An 18,903-nucleotide genomic window follows, 5' to 3' on the forward strand; every position below is an offset into this window, starting at 1 on the left:
TCCATGGTGGCGGCTCCGCACGGTTCCGCCGCCCCTCTATTGATGAGGCCCTAACGCGGCCGGGCCGTGGGGCGTGGAAGCGTCGTGGCGCCGCCGGTACCGCCGCCACCTCCCCGATCCGGGGCAGCCCTCAGGGCCGTGCCGCATCCCCCGCCCCTTCCTGTGCGCGCCGCCCCGCACGGAGCTGTGTACAGCCCCGCTCCGTTCCGTTCTCGCCGCCGTCTCGTGGCAGCCCGGAGTTTGGCCCCGCTCCCGCAGTCCCGTCGTGGGGCGGCGGCGCGGTGCATGCCGGGCCCGAGGCGGCCCGTCCCTTCGCCGCGCTTGGAGCTGGGAGCCGCGCCTGCCGCCATGTTCCGCCCGGCCGCCGCCGCCCGGGCCCTGTAGCCGACGCCGCCCCGCGCCCGTCTCCCGCCAGCCCGCGGGCGGAGGAGGCGGACGAAGGCGCCCAGCAGCAGCCGCCGGAGCCCGGCAGCGCTCAGCGATGTCCGCCAAGGAGGGGAGCAAGGTGCTGCTGCTGCCGCCACACGCCACCAGCGAGCGCGCCGTCAAGGGTGAGCCAGCCGAGGGCGACGGGCCGGACCCCCGGCGGGAACCGGGTGTCCGTGGGCGGGGGGCGAGGAAAAGCGCTTTGTTCCGCGGGGAGACGCCGCGCCGGGGGAACGCGCCGCTCGGCCTTGAGTGGGGGCTGAGCCGGGACAGCGGCCTCGCGTAGCCCTGTAGGCCTGTACCGCGGCTCGGCGTGCGGCCCGGCCGCAACCGGCTCCGTCCCGTGGGGGCTTCTCGCCTGGGGGGCGTCGGGCCCTTCGTGCCGTTCTCTGCTGCCCGCACATCGATGCCGGGTCGTTACGGGCTGGCAGTGCAGGGCTAAGGAGAGCCGCAGCCTCCTGCTGTTGGCGGTCGGTTCTGATGAGCAGACTCACCTTGATTCGTTTCTTCCTGGGTGTCAGGGTTTTACTGATAGTCTCTGAAGGCCGAACGTTGCACTGCTGGGAGGTAAAGGTGAAACGTTTCCAAGCAGATAGCTGTGTGACACTGAGGCCGTCTGGTGAACACAGTGCTGTGAAACGCAGCTTGCCGAGCGTGTCATCTTAGCGTTTCAAGGAGAGTGACCCTTTGCAACTGTAGCGATGTACTTGTTAGATTGAACCTTTCTGTCTGGATGATGCCAACAGCGATGAGCATTGTGGCTCTTTGTTTGCCTGGATGACAGGTAGCACCCACAGGTCTGACATGGTGCTGAGTTTGGCCGTGGCTCTGGGGCAGCTGGAGATCCATGGCTGTGTACAGAACAGTCTGGTCGCAAGGCTGGCATTCCTAAGTATGCACAATGCAGCTGATTTCAGAGGAGAGATCCCATTAATTGGGAAATGAAGAGGATTCTTTTCAGCAAGTGCTAATTAAAGTCTCGGAAGCTTACAATGTTTTGGAGATTTGGACTTTTCCCAGCGTGCTGGAAACCTTTGCTCACAGTGAGTTGCTGCCCATTTGGGGTTGCTTAACCTGTTGATTTGTCTGAACACATTGTGAGCTGAAAAAGATAGAACTGGCAAATTTGGGACCTGTGTTAATTAGGGCTGTTGGTGCTAAACTGTTGTAACAGCATTTAGGCTTGCTGAGGTCTTATACCTCTACTGCAATCTGTTGTAACAAATGTCAAGTTCTTCAGAACCTGCTGATTTCCAAAGGCTTCCTAACCGTGTGTTAGGTGTTGCCTTTGAATCTGCTAAAAAGGGTAATTAGGGCTTGCTTCATCCTAGCAGGATCACAGCCTGAGGCTACAGTGTTTCCCTGAACGTGGTTGTGTGGGATACAGAGATGCTGTAAAGGATAAGCAGGCCTTGGTATCTTCATGTGGCAGAATTGCAGCCAGTTCAGTGTTCATACAATGTCATTTTTCTCTTCTTTGTGCTGTCCTGCCTGCTCTGTACCTGCCATGCTGAACTGTGGGGTTCTGGAGGGAGCTGTGCTCTTAGTACGAAGGGCAGATTGCTCTGCCGGTCCCTGCCCCAATGAGGTGCCGTGCAGCTTGAAATATTTCCACAGCAACCCCAGCGATGCAGGATTGCAGGTTGTGTCAGGGCACAGCGGGTGTATCCATGCAACAGAAATACATTTGTTGAAAGCATGTTAAAATGTGACATCTCTGTTCACAAATAGACTTGCTACCTCTCACATACGGGGAGTGCTCCCCATGCTCTTACCTATGGCATGACGAACAGACTACAGGGATGGTGATGCTGGTTTAAAATAGGTGGGCCCTCTGCTTTTGTCATGTCAGCACTGTGTGCCAGGAGACAGAAAATATTAGTTTATTCTGGTGAAAAGGCATGGACCGGGTGGAAGTGTTGAATGGTTAAATAACGTTCTGTGCTTTTTAATTCTTGAATGCTGAAGAATCATTGTAGAACTCAAAGCTTTTTGATAACTATCAGTGATGGACTAGATACTTTATTAATGAATTTATTTCCTGGAACACATTTCTGGGGATCTTCTTAAGGGAATCATTTTTCACCAGATTTCAGAAGCACCGTTGGTTGGAAAACCACGTCAGAGGATCTGATTTCTTGAATGCTGTCAGCTCCGCTCCCAGAAGAAATCTGTTTGAGGCATCCAGGTTTTCTGCCTCTCGTTGCTGAGGCGTTTCATTTATAACATCTCAGTTCCCTGAGAACAGCCACAGAGCTTGGAAGCAAAATGCAGTGATGTTACCTGGTGTGACTGTGCAGTAGAGCATTGGGCTGTAGTTGGGTTCTCAAATCTGCTGAAGAAGAAACACGAGTTCAGGACTTTGTGCTTGCTGCTATTTCCAGCACTTTATCTATTACTCTTATTTCAGCTTTTTCTTTCTCTTGGTGGAAAGGGGAAAAGCAACAGAAACTATTAAAAATAAGATGCCATGAGAAGTTAAATTCTTCATTGTTAATACGTGTTGGCAGAAGTGGGCAAGAGACACTCGCAAGAAAAAAACATTAGCTACTAATGATGTGATAATTGAATTATTAATTGAATTGCATACAAATAGTTTGTTGATTAGTGAAGGTAGGGTAATAATTAGGGTATGGCCTCCTTTTTGTTTTGACCTGTATATTTGTCTGCTCATCAGAGGTGCCCATGTCTAAGAAATACCTGAGATGTTGTCAGGTAGAACATTCACATTGGACGTGTATGTAACACAGTCATGGCTTCAGATGTGCTGTGTGTGCCATCTGCCTGCATTGGCCTTGCATGTCTTTCAAATAAGAACTACAAATCGGTGTCTACTTGTATTATAGTATATTAAAAGCTCTTTTTAATTTTTATTTTATTTCTGAGTTAAGTTGTCTAAGTAATCTGTACTTGCAGTTTCTCCTATAAATGATTGGTTAGCTGTGGAATTGAAATGCATAGATTCGCTGGTGACAGGGCAAGGGGAAATGGCCTCAGGTTGTGCCAGGGTAAGTTTAGGGTGGATATCAGGAAACACTTCTTTACAGAAAGGGTTGTTAAGCACTGGAATAGGCTCCCCAGGGAGAGTTGTTAGAATGTGGGTAGTATGGTTAGGTTGTGGTTGGACTCAATGATCTTTAAAGTCTTCTCCAACCTGAGCCATTCTGTGATTTGATGTTTGATGGCCCGTCAGATGGCCAGGCTTCTGTTCCTGCATGTGACAGAGAAGAGAAAAGGTACCTGTCTTCTTGATTTGCTGCCTTCTGAGGTGCCCTCTTTATTTCTGAAGAACACAGTCTTGTGCTGCCTTGTGGAAGATAGCATTCAAACTGCTGTTTGTATTTAATGGCTGGATCTGGTTCTTCTGACTTTATTTTTGTGATGAGTGACTGCCTTTGGTCAACATATGTGAAGGTGATGTCTGCTTTTCTGGAGATGAGAGGGTTCAAGATACCTTTGATTTGTATAAAAGCTATGATGAAGTGTGATAGATAGATGGTCATTTTTAGTTATTAAATGATAGTTCATTGAAGCAACTCAACTACTCCACAAATCCCAATGAGAAGTAGCTCACGGTTTAGCCTTGAGCAGGATCGTAAACTGAAATACTAATAGCTACTTTTTGACAGTGACATCCATGAAGGAGAAGAAGAATTGTTGTAATATTTGACTTCATAATACGGACACACAGATGAAAGGATAGGTGCATACAAGCAACACCATGACTGGAAAATACAGATAGGCCCTTAGAATGCCTGATTAGCCTGATTGCAAACTGATGGAGGAGCAGGAGGCTATTGAAGAGACTATTAACGCTTTGGGGGAAAAAGAAATCATAGTTATGATGTGGGAGAGAAAATGGAATGGAACAGAAATCTGATGAGTTAATGTTTGAATAGTCATGTGTGGTCTTTCTCATTTTTTGAGGGAACAGTGAGAATGCATGAACTGTAAACAATAACAACAAGCAGGAAACAAAAAATCCACACCTGCCTTAATTTCAGTAGGGCTGGCTGGCAGGTGAGGCTTGGGGTGGCAACTACTTTCATCTGTGTTTGTGATGGAAAAGCCTAATAGCTCTTTCCCAGGTGTCAGTTTCTTTTTTTTCCCCAAATGGGACTGAAGGAGTCACACAGAAATGTAAATGGTTTCAGTACCTACCAACAGTATGAAGCTTAAAAAGTGTATATCCTGGGACCAAAAGACATTTTTCAAGTGGTGCTAATGGAATTTTTTTTTTCTTTAGGTTTTTGGGTGCAAAATTGCTGATCTATTTTCTGTAGCCTGTGGCATAACTCATCTTCTGAGTCTGAGAAGTGGAGCACAGCAGCATTTTTACCAAGCTCCAGATTGAACTGAAGAGCTGTAGATCAGTGAGTTTAATTTAAGCAGACTCGCAGCACTTGTGAAAGAGTAGACTGACTCAGTCCCTGGAGAAATATGGTATTAAAGAGGAATTGGTCCAGTTTTCATAGAAGGAAATCCAGAGGAATTTTTAGCATTTTTTTTGGAGGAACCAGTGATGTGATTGATCCAGGCAAAGCCATTGATCACGTTCCCTCATCAGAGTCTTTAAAAGAAGCAAAGGAAGAAATGGCCTCTTTTGGGTCAAAATTTGTTAGGAAAGAAAATACACTGATGTGTAATAAACTTCTGTATTTGAAGGAGATGAACATTGGTCTTCTGCGCCCTTTAAATATATTCTTAAATTATTTAGAAAACGGAGTGAATAGCAAAGTAATAGTGCTTCCTTGTGATAGCAAACTTTCAGAGGTGTCTCAGAAGGCTTTTGTTAGACTGAGCAAGTGGTTAGTGAAGCTGTAGGAGATACAGCTGTGATGAAGGCCAAGTAGTAGAGACTACAGGGGAGGAACGTCCTTTGCTGTGGCGAGCACTGGAAATAAACGTTAGGGTCTGTATGGGTGGTATTGTGACAGTACTGGTTTGGTGACTGTTGAACAGACTGATGGAAATTCAGGGATTGTTAGAAGATCAGTTCAGGACAAAGAGGAAGCAGCAGCAGCTATTCCATACATCTTGTGTCAGATATTCATCTGGAATGGCAGCATCTAATTTTTGGTCCCCTGTCCTGGTTTCTTCTTTATCTAGAGATATGTTCAGCAGCAGAGGGTGCATTTTGTGCAAGGTAGAACAGATAATTATAAATCTGTAACTTGGAGAAGGGGTAGATACATGAGATGCATTGTTGGGTACTGCCTACAGCAGTTCTTACTAGAAAAGATTAATAGGAAGCAACTGCAATTTCTGTTTTCCAGTGAGAAGGAGAAAAGTAGCACTGAACATTTTCCTGAACTGAGTACGAAGGAAAGGTGAAATGCTTTTTCATATAGCATGAATAAATGAATTTGTAATTTAAATTGTGGAATTCGTAGCAATTACATGCAGTAATTAAACTTGTTTCTCTGGAGGAAATCCTTAAGCCACCCTGTTTGGAACATGAAGCACAGTGATTTCCATCGGGGCAGAAGCACATTTAAACTCTAAATAATCTCTTAGCATAACAGTGCGGTCCTTTTTAAGGATGGTCCTCCCACTTGTGGTTTTCAGACAAGTAATATTTCTTTTCTGAGAGAAATTTTCAAAAGCATCCACCAAATGAATAGAAAAAAAGCTCAGCGTAAAAGGTGAATGCAACTTGACATGTTGGGCATAACCATGGTTTCATCTGAGATTTATAATTTCATGGAATTTTTAAGACTGCAAGAGATAAAAGAAATAGTGCCCGCAGTGCTTTAGCAAAGCTTCAAGGTTGACAGGGTCGTTTGTCTAAGCTTAAAGAACACTTGACGCTGTAGCAAGAGACGTGCCTTTAAAGGAACTTGAATAAGGGGATAATTTTTGTGGCATTTCGGAGTAATGCTGTAATTCACAAGGAACTGACTTTGTACTGCATTGTTTGGGATGAGTAGGGTAACTTGTATCTTTTGACACCTATTGATTCTAGCTTTCTGATTCAAGAAGATGCTGTCATGTGTTAGCATTTAAGTAATACTGTCAAGGTTGCAGGTCTGTAGGCCAACCATCTGTGATGTCTTCATCCTATTCTTCATGTGATGTCTGACCAAGTGAAAAAGGACAATTGGATGTATTCTGTCCTGGTAGTAGTAGTCATGGGTGCTATTCTAATTGGTTCATTATAAATATTTGCACAGACAGGTGAATTCTCCCGGGAATGGACCAGAAGATAAGCTAGGAATTAGGGTTTGTTATTTTTCTGAATGCTGGTTTGTAGTTGGCAATGCATTTGTAAAACCTAAACCCCCATAAGCCCACAAAACACAGCCAAACAAACACTGACAACAATGCTGGCAAAGTGAAATGCTGGCTTTTCTTCACAGAGCACTGTAGTTGTATTCACTTATGAGTTGTATTCATTTATGAGCCAGCAGTGAGTATGCACTTGCCTCCTAGGAGGAGATTTGGGGGGCAGCCCTGTCCATGGCTGGGGCTTGGAACAAGATGGTCTTCAAGGTCCCATCCAGCTGAAACCATTCTGACGTTTGTGGAGACACAATGTGTGTTTCATGCATATCTGCCACCAATGCATCGCGTTATTCCCTTGTATTAAATTTGGAGATCTGACACAAACCCAATGTGTTTTGTAAGTAACCTTTATGATATGATCTGAGGCTTTACCTGTGAAATCAAAAACACTTTTAAAGCATAAAATGGTAACTGAGCAGTTGGGTGTGCTTGTAAAGCCAAAGCCCAGTTTATAGAACATGACATGGGGTCCTCATTGCAGAGGAAAAAGGGCTCGTTTTTCTTTCATAGTCGAACAGAGAAGAGAATAATTTAAGTTTGGAGGTCTTAGGAGCAGTTCCATGCTTGCTTGTGGGTGCACATTGTACAGTTGATCCCTTATGCTTTTTCCTACCATTTGTCTAGGAGCTTTGATCTCATCTTGTTTCATGAACCTTTTCCAACAGGGTGCCTCTGATACAAACCAGGTTTAACCACAGTTAGTAACATGGGCACATCTACCAGTGTGGTTTAAATTTACAGCATCTACATGTTAGATTTTATTAGCAGCTACTGTTGTAGTCAGTTACTAGGCAATGTGAGATCTGCTTTGGGTCTGGAAGTAGCATGTTTGTGTTAGTTGCCATACTGCTCCTCTCCACAGGGATTATTGCATTGAGTGGAGTGCCACACTAATGTAATTTTTCTGCTCCTGAAGCTCTTCACAGTGTGCTGCAAATTTATCCATCCGGGTTGATGATGACTTTTGGATCTCTATGGCATGTTTGTTTATAAGGTGTAAACGAATGAGCCCAGAGATTCATGAAGATCTGTCTATAGAACTAAGTTTAGAAGTGGGTGGTTGGTTGGTTGGTTTTTTTTTTTCATCTGATATCTCTGTTTTAAGTCACACTACAACATAAAGATCATTTTTTTCTTTGCAAATGTACGTTAGTAGGAATAGAAAACATCATCACCTTTTGCTGACAGAACCAAGTTACTCTTCCCCCCCCCCCCCCCGGCTTTAGTGTTTAAAGTTTTGAATCACTGCACTTAAAACTGTACCATCCATGTTTTACAATGAAATCGATTGTGTTTTACTGGTAAGCAACAGTTTGAGTTAGAAAATCCTGTGTGTTGTTGTAAATCATGGTGTGTTATCATTGTTACTAAGATCTCCACTTTTACTGATGGGATGTAATCTGTTACTTTGTATCAGAGCATGTATTGCTTTAGCATTGCTCTCAGTGCTTATCTGTTGCTTAGCTTTGCGGGGAGTGGAAGTAGGGATTCCTTTAATGACCAACACCATGTTATTTCCTTGGGGTAATTCCTGTTAATTACCATTCTGTTGCAGTCCCAAGAGCACAGGTTCTGCACAAAGACTTTGAAACACACAGATTGTATTTCAGTCTTGGAACACATTGTGCTGCAGTTCTTTTTCCTTAGGCTATAACATTCTATTACTACTTCATCAAAGGTTTAATTAAACCCATTAGTTTGCAGAAATGGTCTGCATGCTTCAAAAATGGTCATCCTTAACCTACTAAAATGTTATTTTAGTCTATTTTTCAGAGGTATCAGCTCTAACATAGTATTAAATGTTGAGATAAAAAGCCTGAATTGGAAAGAATCAATTCTTATAAAAAGTGTTGCTGGTTTATTCCAATTGAGTGATGCAGGTTAAGTCACTGCTGTGTTTTATTCTTCCTTCTCCGAAGGCTGTTCTAAAACATGTTCTTCTTGGGCAGTGCATATAGTGCAGGGAAAAAGGTTTTTGTTAAACTCCAAGGAAATAATTTTAAGGCTTCTGATACTGATACTAACATTCATGATTTTGGTACATTAAAGATAACCCCTGGATATCCGGTTTTTCCATTTCAAGCATAATTTCTATAAATATATTAATTAAAACTCAAATCAGTAGTTGTTGAAATAGAATCTGATCTGAAAAAATATTACCTGGACCCTTAACAAAGTTCTCCCTGCCACATGCTGAGAACTCTTGAGGTATTTCCAGACTGTCAGAAGGAAGAGGTCAGCACCATCCTTCTGAACTGTGAGGCCATTGACAGTCACAGTACGTCAGTAATGATTTGTGCGAGAGCAAAGCCGGTCATCTCAGCATCCAGTTCTCTGCCATGTCCTACATCTATTCAGGAAGTCTCCAGAAAGAAAAAAGGTTTGTCTTTTACCTAAGTAGGTCATTTTCCAGGAGTAGTTCTGGAGCCAATGAAGCACAGTTAAAACTGCATCTCAGTGTTGATTGACTGGTTCTGTGAAGGCATGATCTTTCATGCTTTTGTAACAGCTAAAGCAGGAGAATTCTACCTGGTGAGTTGTCTGATATCTCATGAAAGGGTGAGCTCAACTTGGCATTATTGAAGGCATCTGTGGTCCCATCCCCTCAAAGGAACTGCCTGCTTTTGTAAGCTTACATGAACTTGACACCTGCAAACAGACGTGACTTCCCTGTTTAGTAACTGACTTTCTCACCTACCAGCTCACTTTGTGTGCATTCGTTCGTGGATATTCACAGTGTGCATGTTTGTGTAGTTGCAACAACTACATTTGACACGGACCTAGATTCAGCAGCATAGGTTCTTCATCAAGCTTAGCATCTGTGCCTTGCAACCTTTATCAAGTTCATTCCTCTGGTGTTTTGCTCCTCGGTTTTGCCATCTGAACTTACAGAAGTATCACTTATTAGCTCTAGATGGTGAGATACAGCAACTGGATCACGCTAATACCACAGCACTTATGCCAAAATCCAGTCATCAAAACCATATCTGGCAAAGTATTTCAAGTAAAGGAACAGACCCACTTTACTAGATAATATTTACTTAATCTGAAGTTTATATTGTGTGGAGCAGGTTTGCTCCTTGTGGCACAAATAACGTGTAAAATGGGGAGGGGATTGTCTAGAAAGTTATATACAGATTAATATGATTTAATATTTATATTACTAAATAAAGCAAAAATTACATGAAGAGAATATGAAGGTTGGAAAGTTGAGCTCAATAAACAGAGAATATGGAAGCTGAGATGGTGTGGCCATGATAAAATGTTTCCAGAGATACATTAAATTTGTCTTGTTGGAATGATGGGTTTCTCTTTTCAGAAGCAGGTTTGGGTTTGTAAATAATAGTTGTACATGCAGCAGAAGTGGTTGCATTTTGATCTCTTAGATTTGGATCACGTGGCATTTTAACACTTCCAAGTGAGACTTGACTATTAGCAGGGACTGGAAGAAAAGCCATGCTGTTTAATAAAGCGTTTATGTCCAAAGCCAAAATGCCAAACTTGTTCTATGCTGTGTAACGTTAAAGCAAGATTTTCAGCATCTTTCTACTTATGAACCTTATTAGAGGGGGAAAAAAAGCAGGCAATTCTGCGGTTTATTTTCAAATATAATTACCTTTCAGAATATGTGACTATGCATCAGCTGTTTTACTGATGGGTTTTTATTAAGGCACAAAACAGAAGGTAGCAATATATCGCTAGTGGTCCAGAAGGCAACTACAGTGAAGTCAGAGAATGTCTCAGTATTTCAGCTTAGATTTTAAAATGTAAGGTTTTGCTTTGAAGAGTAAGGAAAGAGAGTGCACAGTTGAATTTGGTGATCCCTGTGGGTCCCTTCTACACTCCTGTGTAAGCTGCAGTCAAATCTGTCAAATCACAGTCTTGGCAGCTCCTGAGCCTGGTTTGGTTCCCAATTCAGACCCCTTATGTGCTTTGCTTCTTTGAGATATGGATCACATAGGATCTCTTTTGATCCACAAACTGGGATCCAGACTTCAGGTACTTACGGACATTTCTGAAGTTGTGTCAAGTACGTGGGCAGCCTCAATTAGTAGTTTAATCTTTTGGAGACAGTACAACAGGAGAATAAGGAAAACAGGCTCGATGAAGGGTTTTCTATCTATTCATGATGGCTATGCTATAGGCTCCCAAAATCGCAGATTTTTTCCTTAGAGTATGAAGTTGTTCTGCTGCTTAATCAGCAATCTGACAGAACTTGGAACTGTTGAAGTCCGCCCTGCTGCCTTTCTGCCATATGGGCACTGAGGGAGAGTTGTTTCACCTTGTCCATTAATGCCGCCATAGATCTGTATTACAGTCCCTCTTAGTTTTCATAATTTTAGGCAGAATTCAAGCTTACCTTTGTTATTCCTGTAGCAGAAACCATTGGAACTTTTTAAATTTTTTGTTGTTCTTTAGCTATTATTTTTTTCCAGCTATTGTTTTCCCTTTATAATGTAAGTGAACCAGAATTGCCTACTAGATTTATCAGTGGCATAATTGTATCTTATTTAGTTTTCTATTCGTTTGATAGGAATTCTTAACTGGGTATTTTTCTAGAACAGTGGGGAAGACCTTGCTTCTGAATAGCAGTAGTAAGTTTATAATCTGTGATTTTTATATGTAAAATTAGAATTGATTTTCTTCATTAATTCACATTTATTAATAATTAATGTTGTGTTTTCTTGCTGAGCCATTTGATATTTCTTCTGTAGCTCATAATAACCTGCACGGTTCTTCATTGTCCGGAATACTTGTTGTCTCTTGAAAACTGCACCCCTGTATGAGTGACCTTCTTTTCAGTGTAATTTATGAATATGTTAAATAGCACAGATCCTAGGGGGGTGATCTGACGACCTTCCTTTCCTCATGCTGACTATCAGCTCCTTTTTCTTACAACCATTTAAACAGTTTTCTGTCCTTTTTTTTTTTTTTTTTTTTTTACTACCTTTGGGGTCTTTGTATTGTTTTGAAGAGTCTTTGATGATGGCCATATTTTAAAGTGCCTTTTGCAAGTCTGCTTGGATATTAAATGGATCTCCTGCATCCCAAATACTCTTTCCTTCAGAGAATGCCAGTGTATTTGAGAAATATCATGTTCCTTTACAAAGGCAGTTTTGACTCCACCGAATGCTGTATGTTTTGCTGTGCCTTTCAGTAATTTTGTAGTTTCTATGCACATGTGTAGGTGTTAATTCTTTTAATACATATGCAGAAAGCACTTTTCTATCCCGTTCTCAATGGTGTCATTGAGTTTGTTGACTGGAAGACAAATTTGCTTTGGTTAACAGCTGTTCCATGATAGGTTCTGTTCCTTCTTGTTGGGTTATATATTTAGAATAGCATTGTTGCGACTAGTGTGTCTTCTTTTAAATTTTAGCTGTCCCTTTTCCACCAACGCATCGTTTGACATCTGAAGAAGTGTTTGACACAGATGGAAAACCCAGGGTTGACATTTTGAAGAACCACTTGATAAAGGAAGGTCGAGTGGATGAAGAAATTGCACTTAGAATCATCAATGAGGGTGCTGCAATATTACGGAGGGAAAAAACTATGATAGAAGTTGAAGCTCCAATTACAGGTAACATTTCTGGATTATTTCACTAATAATTAAATTTTTTAAATATTCCATTTTTTCACTAGTATGGATTTTCTTAAAATTACTAGGATAAAATTTCTGTGTAATCTTTCTGAATAATCTCGCGCAGTTGCATTTGCTTAGCAGTACCCAGATGGCCTAAAAAAAGACACTGCTCGTTACCGTGTAAAACTGAGGCATTGAATCTGCTGGGGAATAAAACAGAATAAACAGGGTTATAATGACAAAAGAGAAAGTGGTTAAATGCTTCCGAATTATGAATTTCTAATTCCTGTGGTGTAAGTGGGAACAAAGACACTTCCCTGGAACAGAGAAGTGAGCTCAGAGTTATTCTGAAATCTATGTATGTGAAGAGAAGCTAATTGCTGTTGTTTAAGCAAATGCTGTGACCTAGATTTCTGAGTGAAAAATACACCTTATAGTTCCTCTGTAGGTGAAACTGATGAGTGAGTGCAAAACGGTGTTCTTATGAGGGCAGTAGTACTGGAAAACGGAAGATTGTTTTGCCATCTTTAATGTAACAGGACAGATCCACTGTGATATAAAACTGACTTGTAGTGTTTTTAGGGCTATTTTTGTACTTGGATTAGTTCTGTTTGTATTTGACCTGGAGAATGATGGTCTTAGTGTCCTTAACATATATATATTTTTTTCTACAAAAAATCCAGTTTCATGGGAAGTATTTTTATTGTGTATCTATAGTTTAAAATAATAAATGAAGATTCTATTTTTTTTTTTTTTTTTGTATGCGTGTTCAAATCAAGTTGTCTTTAACTCGAAAGCTTTCTTCTGAGTGGACCTTGCAAAACTAAGTGTTTTCAAATGCTTATTTCAGGGCATCAGCTTGCTTTGGTTTGTTAATGTCAGGCAAATGAAAACATTGAAATAGTGTATCATTGCTGGCCTCTTAGAGAAATTAAACTGTTGACCTGGTGGAAACAAACTAGCTGAACTCAGAATATTTTTAAGTTCTAGGCTCAAAACTGAAGTCCATATGTTTAGAATTTTTATCTTTCACTTCGTTTGGGAAGCTGCCTTGTGTTACTGGTGTATTGGAAGCTGAAAAAGAGGAATGTTCTTACAGAGTTTGAGTAGAAGTCTTCAGAGAAGTGACATGCAAGAGGATGCGTTTTGTTTGGTCTAATGTTTTGTAGGTCTTTGTGGCAATTGTTTTGCTCTGAGGAAATAACAATCTGTCAAGTGCCATATCTGATGTTTCTTTGAAAAATTAGAAAGACTTGTTTCCCCACCCCAAATATACTGAAGCTCACTATGAAGTCAAAAGAGACTGTTGGTCAGCTGATCAGTGACGTTTTGTGTCGATTGAAGGCATAGGCTCTTGAGTGCTATCAGCAGCACCTCCCTGCAGAAACAGCAAAGCAGCCCCTGACTTCCATTGCACTGGAAATTCCTGTGGGAATGAGGAGTTAGGAGCAGTTGTCTCTTCCATTTGAGGTTGTTTGGTTCTTATTGTTTTTTAATTGCAAGATGACCTGGCATTGCTGCAAGCTCTTCAGAGACTTCCCATCTGTTGTCTTTGGCACTTCTGCCTTAGGTTGTGCTAACCACTGGTCTTGTACTGTTTCATATTCTAAAACCACAAGAAAAATCCACTGTTGAAATAATGAACATGGTTACTTGAAGGAGAAGGGTAGAAGAGAAGATACGATGCTGTTGAAAGGTGTGATAGTCAGACTTAGAAAACAAAGGCTTCCCTGCTTTTTTCAGTCCCTTGTGGAAACAGCAAGTAATTGCAAAGCAACATCGCAATACCCTTTCAAAATGCATACCAAGGCAGATCTGTGAAGATGCATAAGGGGCTGGGGGAGAGAGTAAAGAGCTGCTGACAGCTTTCAAGACCTCAACACTCTCTGTATTAACTAATATTTTGAAAAATATTCCACTGTCTGCCAGGTTCAAGTCTGATCGTTGTCAGCATTGCCACATGTAGCGAGAGCAGTATCTTAGTGAGCAACAGAAGGTGAAGCTTCAAAATCTTGTTATTTCTTTTCTATGCATGTCTTTTTATTAGAAGTACTTTGTGGCTATTTACTGAACTATGACTTAGTGACTTTTCTGTTAGATTTTTTTCAATTAATTTGAACAAAATTTTTGCTTGCAGTGTGTGGTGATATACATGGCCAGTTCTTTGATCTAATGAAGCTGTTTGAAGTGGGAGGATCACCTGCTAACACAAGATACCTCTTCCTCGGTGACTATGTAGACAGAGGTTATTTTAGTATAGAGGTAACGGAATATTAATCTGTTTGTCCTAAATTTTTCTATAAGCACGCTTTCATGGAGATTTGCAAATGACATTTTAGGTCTGCTTTAACACTTGAATGTGTTCTTCCTTGCTGTGCTTCCTTCTATTACAAAGGCCTACTTACAGGAGGATATTGACCAGTGATTTGGACTGTCCTGTGGAAATCACCAGACTCCTTTTCCCTCCTCTTTCTGCAATTGGGTTTTATGACAGTTGAACTCTGTAGCTTTATTACATATGATGTTGTTTCTCTGGGAATATGCATTAAGGTGTGTTTATAAGTTTTTGGAGAGCAGGTGAGTTGTGACTGAGATGCCCTTCTTCCAATGTGTTAAAATGTTTATCTGTACAAAGTAGACTCCTTTTTTATATATATAATGTTATTTAATAATTACTGATATTTTTCTTTGTTAAAATTCTGAGGGCGATTACAGATATTCCCAAAGGATGATGTGTGTTTCTGCCTTTTTATTTATTTATTTATTTTCAGGTATTTTGAATTCAAGTAATTTTTTTAATTTTCAGCATGTTTATGAAATACGTTACACATGATATTCACGCAGGTATTCACATATTCATATCAGTGACTTCCAGACATAGGATTTATTCAGTTAACTGCTCTGCTTGAGCCAGCTTGGGATCTCTTCATAGATATCAAATCTAATAGAGTGGCGTACCATTAGAAATAGGATTTTGCAAAGCTTGGTGTATGAGGCTTTGTATTGAAATTATGCTGTTCTAATAATGTATGTGTGGGCATGTGTATGTACTGTGAATGACATGCGCTAAGGAGTTTTCAGGGACAGCAGACAAACAGGAGAAGCAGCAAGAGTGATTGCTTCAGAAAGTCATTTGTAAGAAAAATTCCAACATAGATGTGCTGTGTGTTCACTTGGTCTTCATGGCCTGTCCTTGGTGATTACAAATAAGCTAATTGTTCTTTTCAAGGATTTTTACATAGCAACGATAAACTGTAGCAACAAAACAACTTTTCAGGCATTACACTTAAGAAAACCTTGTGAACAATGGATGTGCTTGAATATTTTGATCAGATCAGGTTCATTATTTTTTATCTTATATTAATGTATTTTTAATGTAATATTTGGATTGCTAAATAGAGTTGTGGAACACGTGAAGATATGCTAAATATACTCTTGAAAAACACTCTGGGACTTCTAATGTGCTTCTCTTCATTGAGATAATCTGTGTCTTTTTTTGCTCAAAGTGGCTATTGGAGCAGCAATAAAGTATGTGGCGGATTGTCTGAATGAAGTTGAAATGCTATAAGCACGTGGAGGTGGGCCTGTGCTTTGCCCACATTTCCTTAAGAAAGGAAAAAATAGTATGTTAAAATAATAAATTTAGCCCTTTGCTTCCAACATTTTCCTTAAAAAATTAAATAAATTATAGATAAATTTTTGTTTGCTAATCCTTAACATTTAGAAAAAGTGATTTAAGCTCTGGGTGGGATTTGGGAGTGTCACTATATGGTTACTTCAGAGTTTCTCTTAGTGACTGGAAATGGAACATAGTTTTGATAGAATTGTCTTTTCACACAACAGTGAAGGTGAAATCTTTAGAAGCACAAAGTGAAAATTGATTTTTCTCTAATAAATTCTTTAATTGGTCTATCCTAGAACTTTTAAAATTGTGTTGATACTTCAGTAGTAAACTGTTTTCGATTAAACAAATACCATCTTCTGTAATGGGAAAATTCATTATATGCTGTGCTGTATTTGTATAAAGCAGGCTTACGGGATCAAAATGGAGTTCTTCCCATAAATATACACAACTTCTTCTTTTCTGTACTGAAAGTAATAGGACATAGAAAACTAGTCTGTATATAATAGTAAAAAGTATATATGCTGGTACAGGAACAGGTCAATAAATGTTCTTTTTGGCTTAATCAATACCACGCTTAAAATCCCAGCAATTTTGTTTAGCTGAACTTGAATTTACTGCTTGAACAATGAATAAACAAGCGGTGTTCCCATTTTTTTAGGGGGGGCGATAGGGTAAAATGATAAATCCCATCAATTCTTAGTTTAAAAACCCTCTGAAACAATACAGATGCCTTTAAATTAAACAGATATTTGGTGGATTTTGTTTATCATTTGTTTCCACTAGTGTATGTCTGCTTTCCTTAAAAAATCAGATTCTTTGCACAGTGACATGCATTGCCTAGATGAAACTGAACCAGTTGCATAACTGTGGTCCAGAACTGATATATTGGGTTGGGAGAAATAGTGTTGTATTCTTGTAATGGCATATTGAGCTGTTCTTATATCGTTGGCATTCTTACTCAAAGTGTCTGAGTAGTAACATGTTTTAAAGCGTAATTTATTGAATGTCTTTGTTTTCCAACAGTGTGTGCTGTATTTATGGGTCCTGAAAATTCTCTATCCAAGCACGTTATTTCTTTTGAGAGGCAACCATGAATGCAGACACCTAACAGAGTATTTTACCTTTAAACAAGAATGTAAGTATTGTCTAAGAACATAACATTATTTTACTTCCTACCTAATGATTTCCAGTCATTTTGCTTGAGAGATGTTTGTTAGTATAATGAAAGTCCTGCAAACTTTTGGAATCCCAGCTAACTTCTGTAAAACTGCTTGCTGTTAAGTGTGGCAGTGGAGTTAAAGTATGTAGAAGGCTGTTGTTTGTAAGCATATGTTATGGAGTAAACTTTAATGCATAAATCCTGGAGAGAAGAAAGTTTGGTTTCTTGGCCGTAATCAGGAGTGTGATGCAAGCTGCTGTACAGAGTTGTGAAGCTAGAAAGAAAATACCCTGCTGCTGAGTAATTTCCATTTGGCTATTGATTTTAACTGTATTACTAAGGTAACTGTTGTGGTGACATAAGCTGCTCCTGCTTTTGGAGATCTGTTATTAGTAAGAATGCACTAATAAATGGAACATATACACTGATAAAACTCTCTTCAACAAAGGTAGAAGTTATGTGATATGACGTATAGTTGCTTTTTAGCGTTTCAGTGTAAATGAGAAGTCACAAACTTCTCAGTACCTTTTGAAGTATGCTATGTAATTGTATAGCACAAAATATGTGGATCACTCTGAAGGTAATGCCTCCTATTTATTTCCATGGAAACTACAACAGATACAAAGAGCACAGTAACAGTTTGATAGAGCAAATTCCCAGGTGCAGAACATCGCTTTTGAACGTGTTCATCTCCATTAGGTGTGTGTTTTTGCCAGTGATAAGCAAGATCTGCATGCTGTACTTGTAAACATCTGTACCAGTGGAGGTGGCCCACTGTCACCACTGCTGAAATGCACCACCACTGCCTCACTGTGCTCACAGCCACCTTTTGGTCTCAATAAATGTTCTGCAAATATCAATGAGTGACAGTGGGTGCCATTTTCTCCACATGGGGGGATTCAGCTGCAGACCTTTGTATCGTACACACTTCCATGTTTGACATTGCTTTATCAGTCTGCCCCTCTGCAATCATTTGCCACGTCACAATGAAATGTAACAGAATATCGGCAGGAAGGTTCACCCTCTGCTGCTCTCATAACATCTGCCTCCAGCATCATAAGTCAACATAACAAAATAGGAGGCATTGCTTTTGGAGCAGCTCTCATAGCTCCTGTTTTAAATAAAAACAGTTTCTCCACACTTAAACCATAAAATGAAAAACAAGTTGTTAACTCTGGAAGAGAATTTCTTAACAATGTGCTTACTATCGTAGTGTTTGGAAATGTCTGTTTAAACCCAACTGTACTTGTTTTAAGTGTGTAACTTGTCAATTTCACTCTTATATTTATGATCCACCAGATTTCACTCTCTGTGGAACACTGAATTCTTAATAATTTGTCTTGTCTTTCCTGCAGGTAAAATAAAATACTCTGAAAGAGTCTATGATGCTTGTATGGAAGCTTTTGATTGCCTCCCTCTTGCTGCTCTCCTAAATCAACAGTTTCTTTGTGTTCATGGTGGACTTTCACCAGAAATTAATACACTAGATGACATTAGGAGAGTGAGTATTTTGTGTATTTGAAACTAAGTGGGAGTACAGGTATTTATGTCATAAACAAAATCACGTTTGTGAAGTTGTCAGTTTATTTTCTGTTCTTGTCCATTTTGGAAGTGTAAACCAGGATCTGAAATTGAGACCAAGGGCTTTTATGTGTGCTTCTGCTTGGCCCATCTAGCACATTTTTCATTATACGTCTCAGTGAGGGCAGCTGGGACTGTTAGAGACCACACAAAAACACCTCAAGAACTCCAGAGAGTTTCCTAAGACGTGTAGTACGTATTAGAGCTTCTTATCCAGTCTAAATAGGAAAAAAAAAAGTTTGA

At 40.4% G+C, this 18,903-nt stretch overlaps 1 protein-coding gene across 10 annotated transcripts in view; it reads left to right on the forward strand.

Annotated features, from left to right (window-relative positions):
* The first annotated feature begins 314 nt into the window (after nt 1-314).
* The window catches only part of PPP3CB (protein phosphatase 3 catalytic subunit beta), a 47,956-nt gene continuing 29,367 nt past the window's right edge, over nt 315-18,903 (forward strand). For 7 of the 10 annotated variants that reach the window (XR_014948617.1, XR_014948618.1, XM_015866511.3 and 4 more), the window contains exons 1-5: nt 315-551; nt 12,092-12,292; nt 14,433-14,557; nt 16,944-17,055; nt 18,435-18,580. Coding sequence is in view for 7 of the 10 variants with exons in the window: in XM_015866511.3 (XP_015721997.1) it covers nt 482-551; nt 12,092-12,292; nt 14,433-14,557; nt 16,944-17,055; nt 18,435-18,580 (654 nt within the window). In the remaining 3 variants the exon portion in view is untranslated. Of the gene's footprint in view, nt 552-12,091; nt 12,293-14,432; nt 14,558-16,943; nt 17,056-18,434; nt 18,581-18,903 lie in introns of those variants that run through there. The other 3 variants (XM_085554446.1, XM_085554445.1, XM_085554448.1) reach the window with 3 other exon arrangements.

This window comes from Coturnix japonica, chromosome 8, assembly GCF_054131305.1.
Source record: "Coturnix japonica strain WE chromosome 8, WE-NBRP24, whole genome shotgun sequence".
NCBI lineage: Eukaryota > Metazoa > Chordata > Aves > Galliformes > Phasianidae > Coturnix > Coturnix japonica.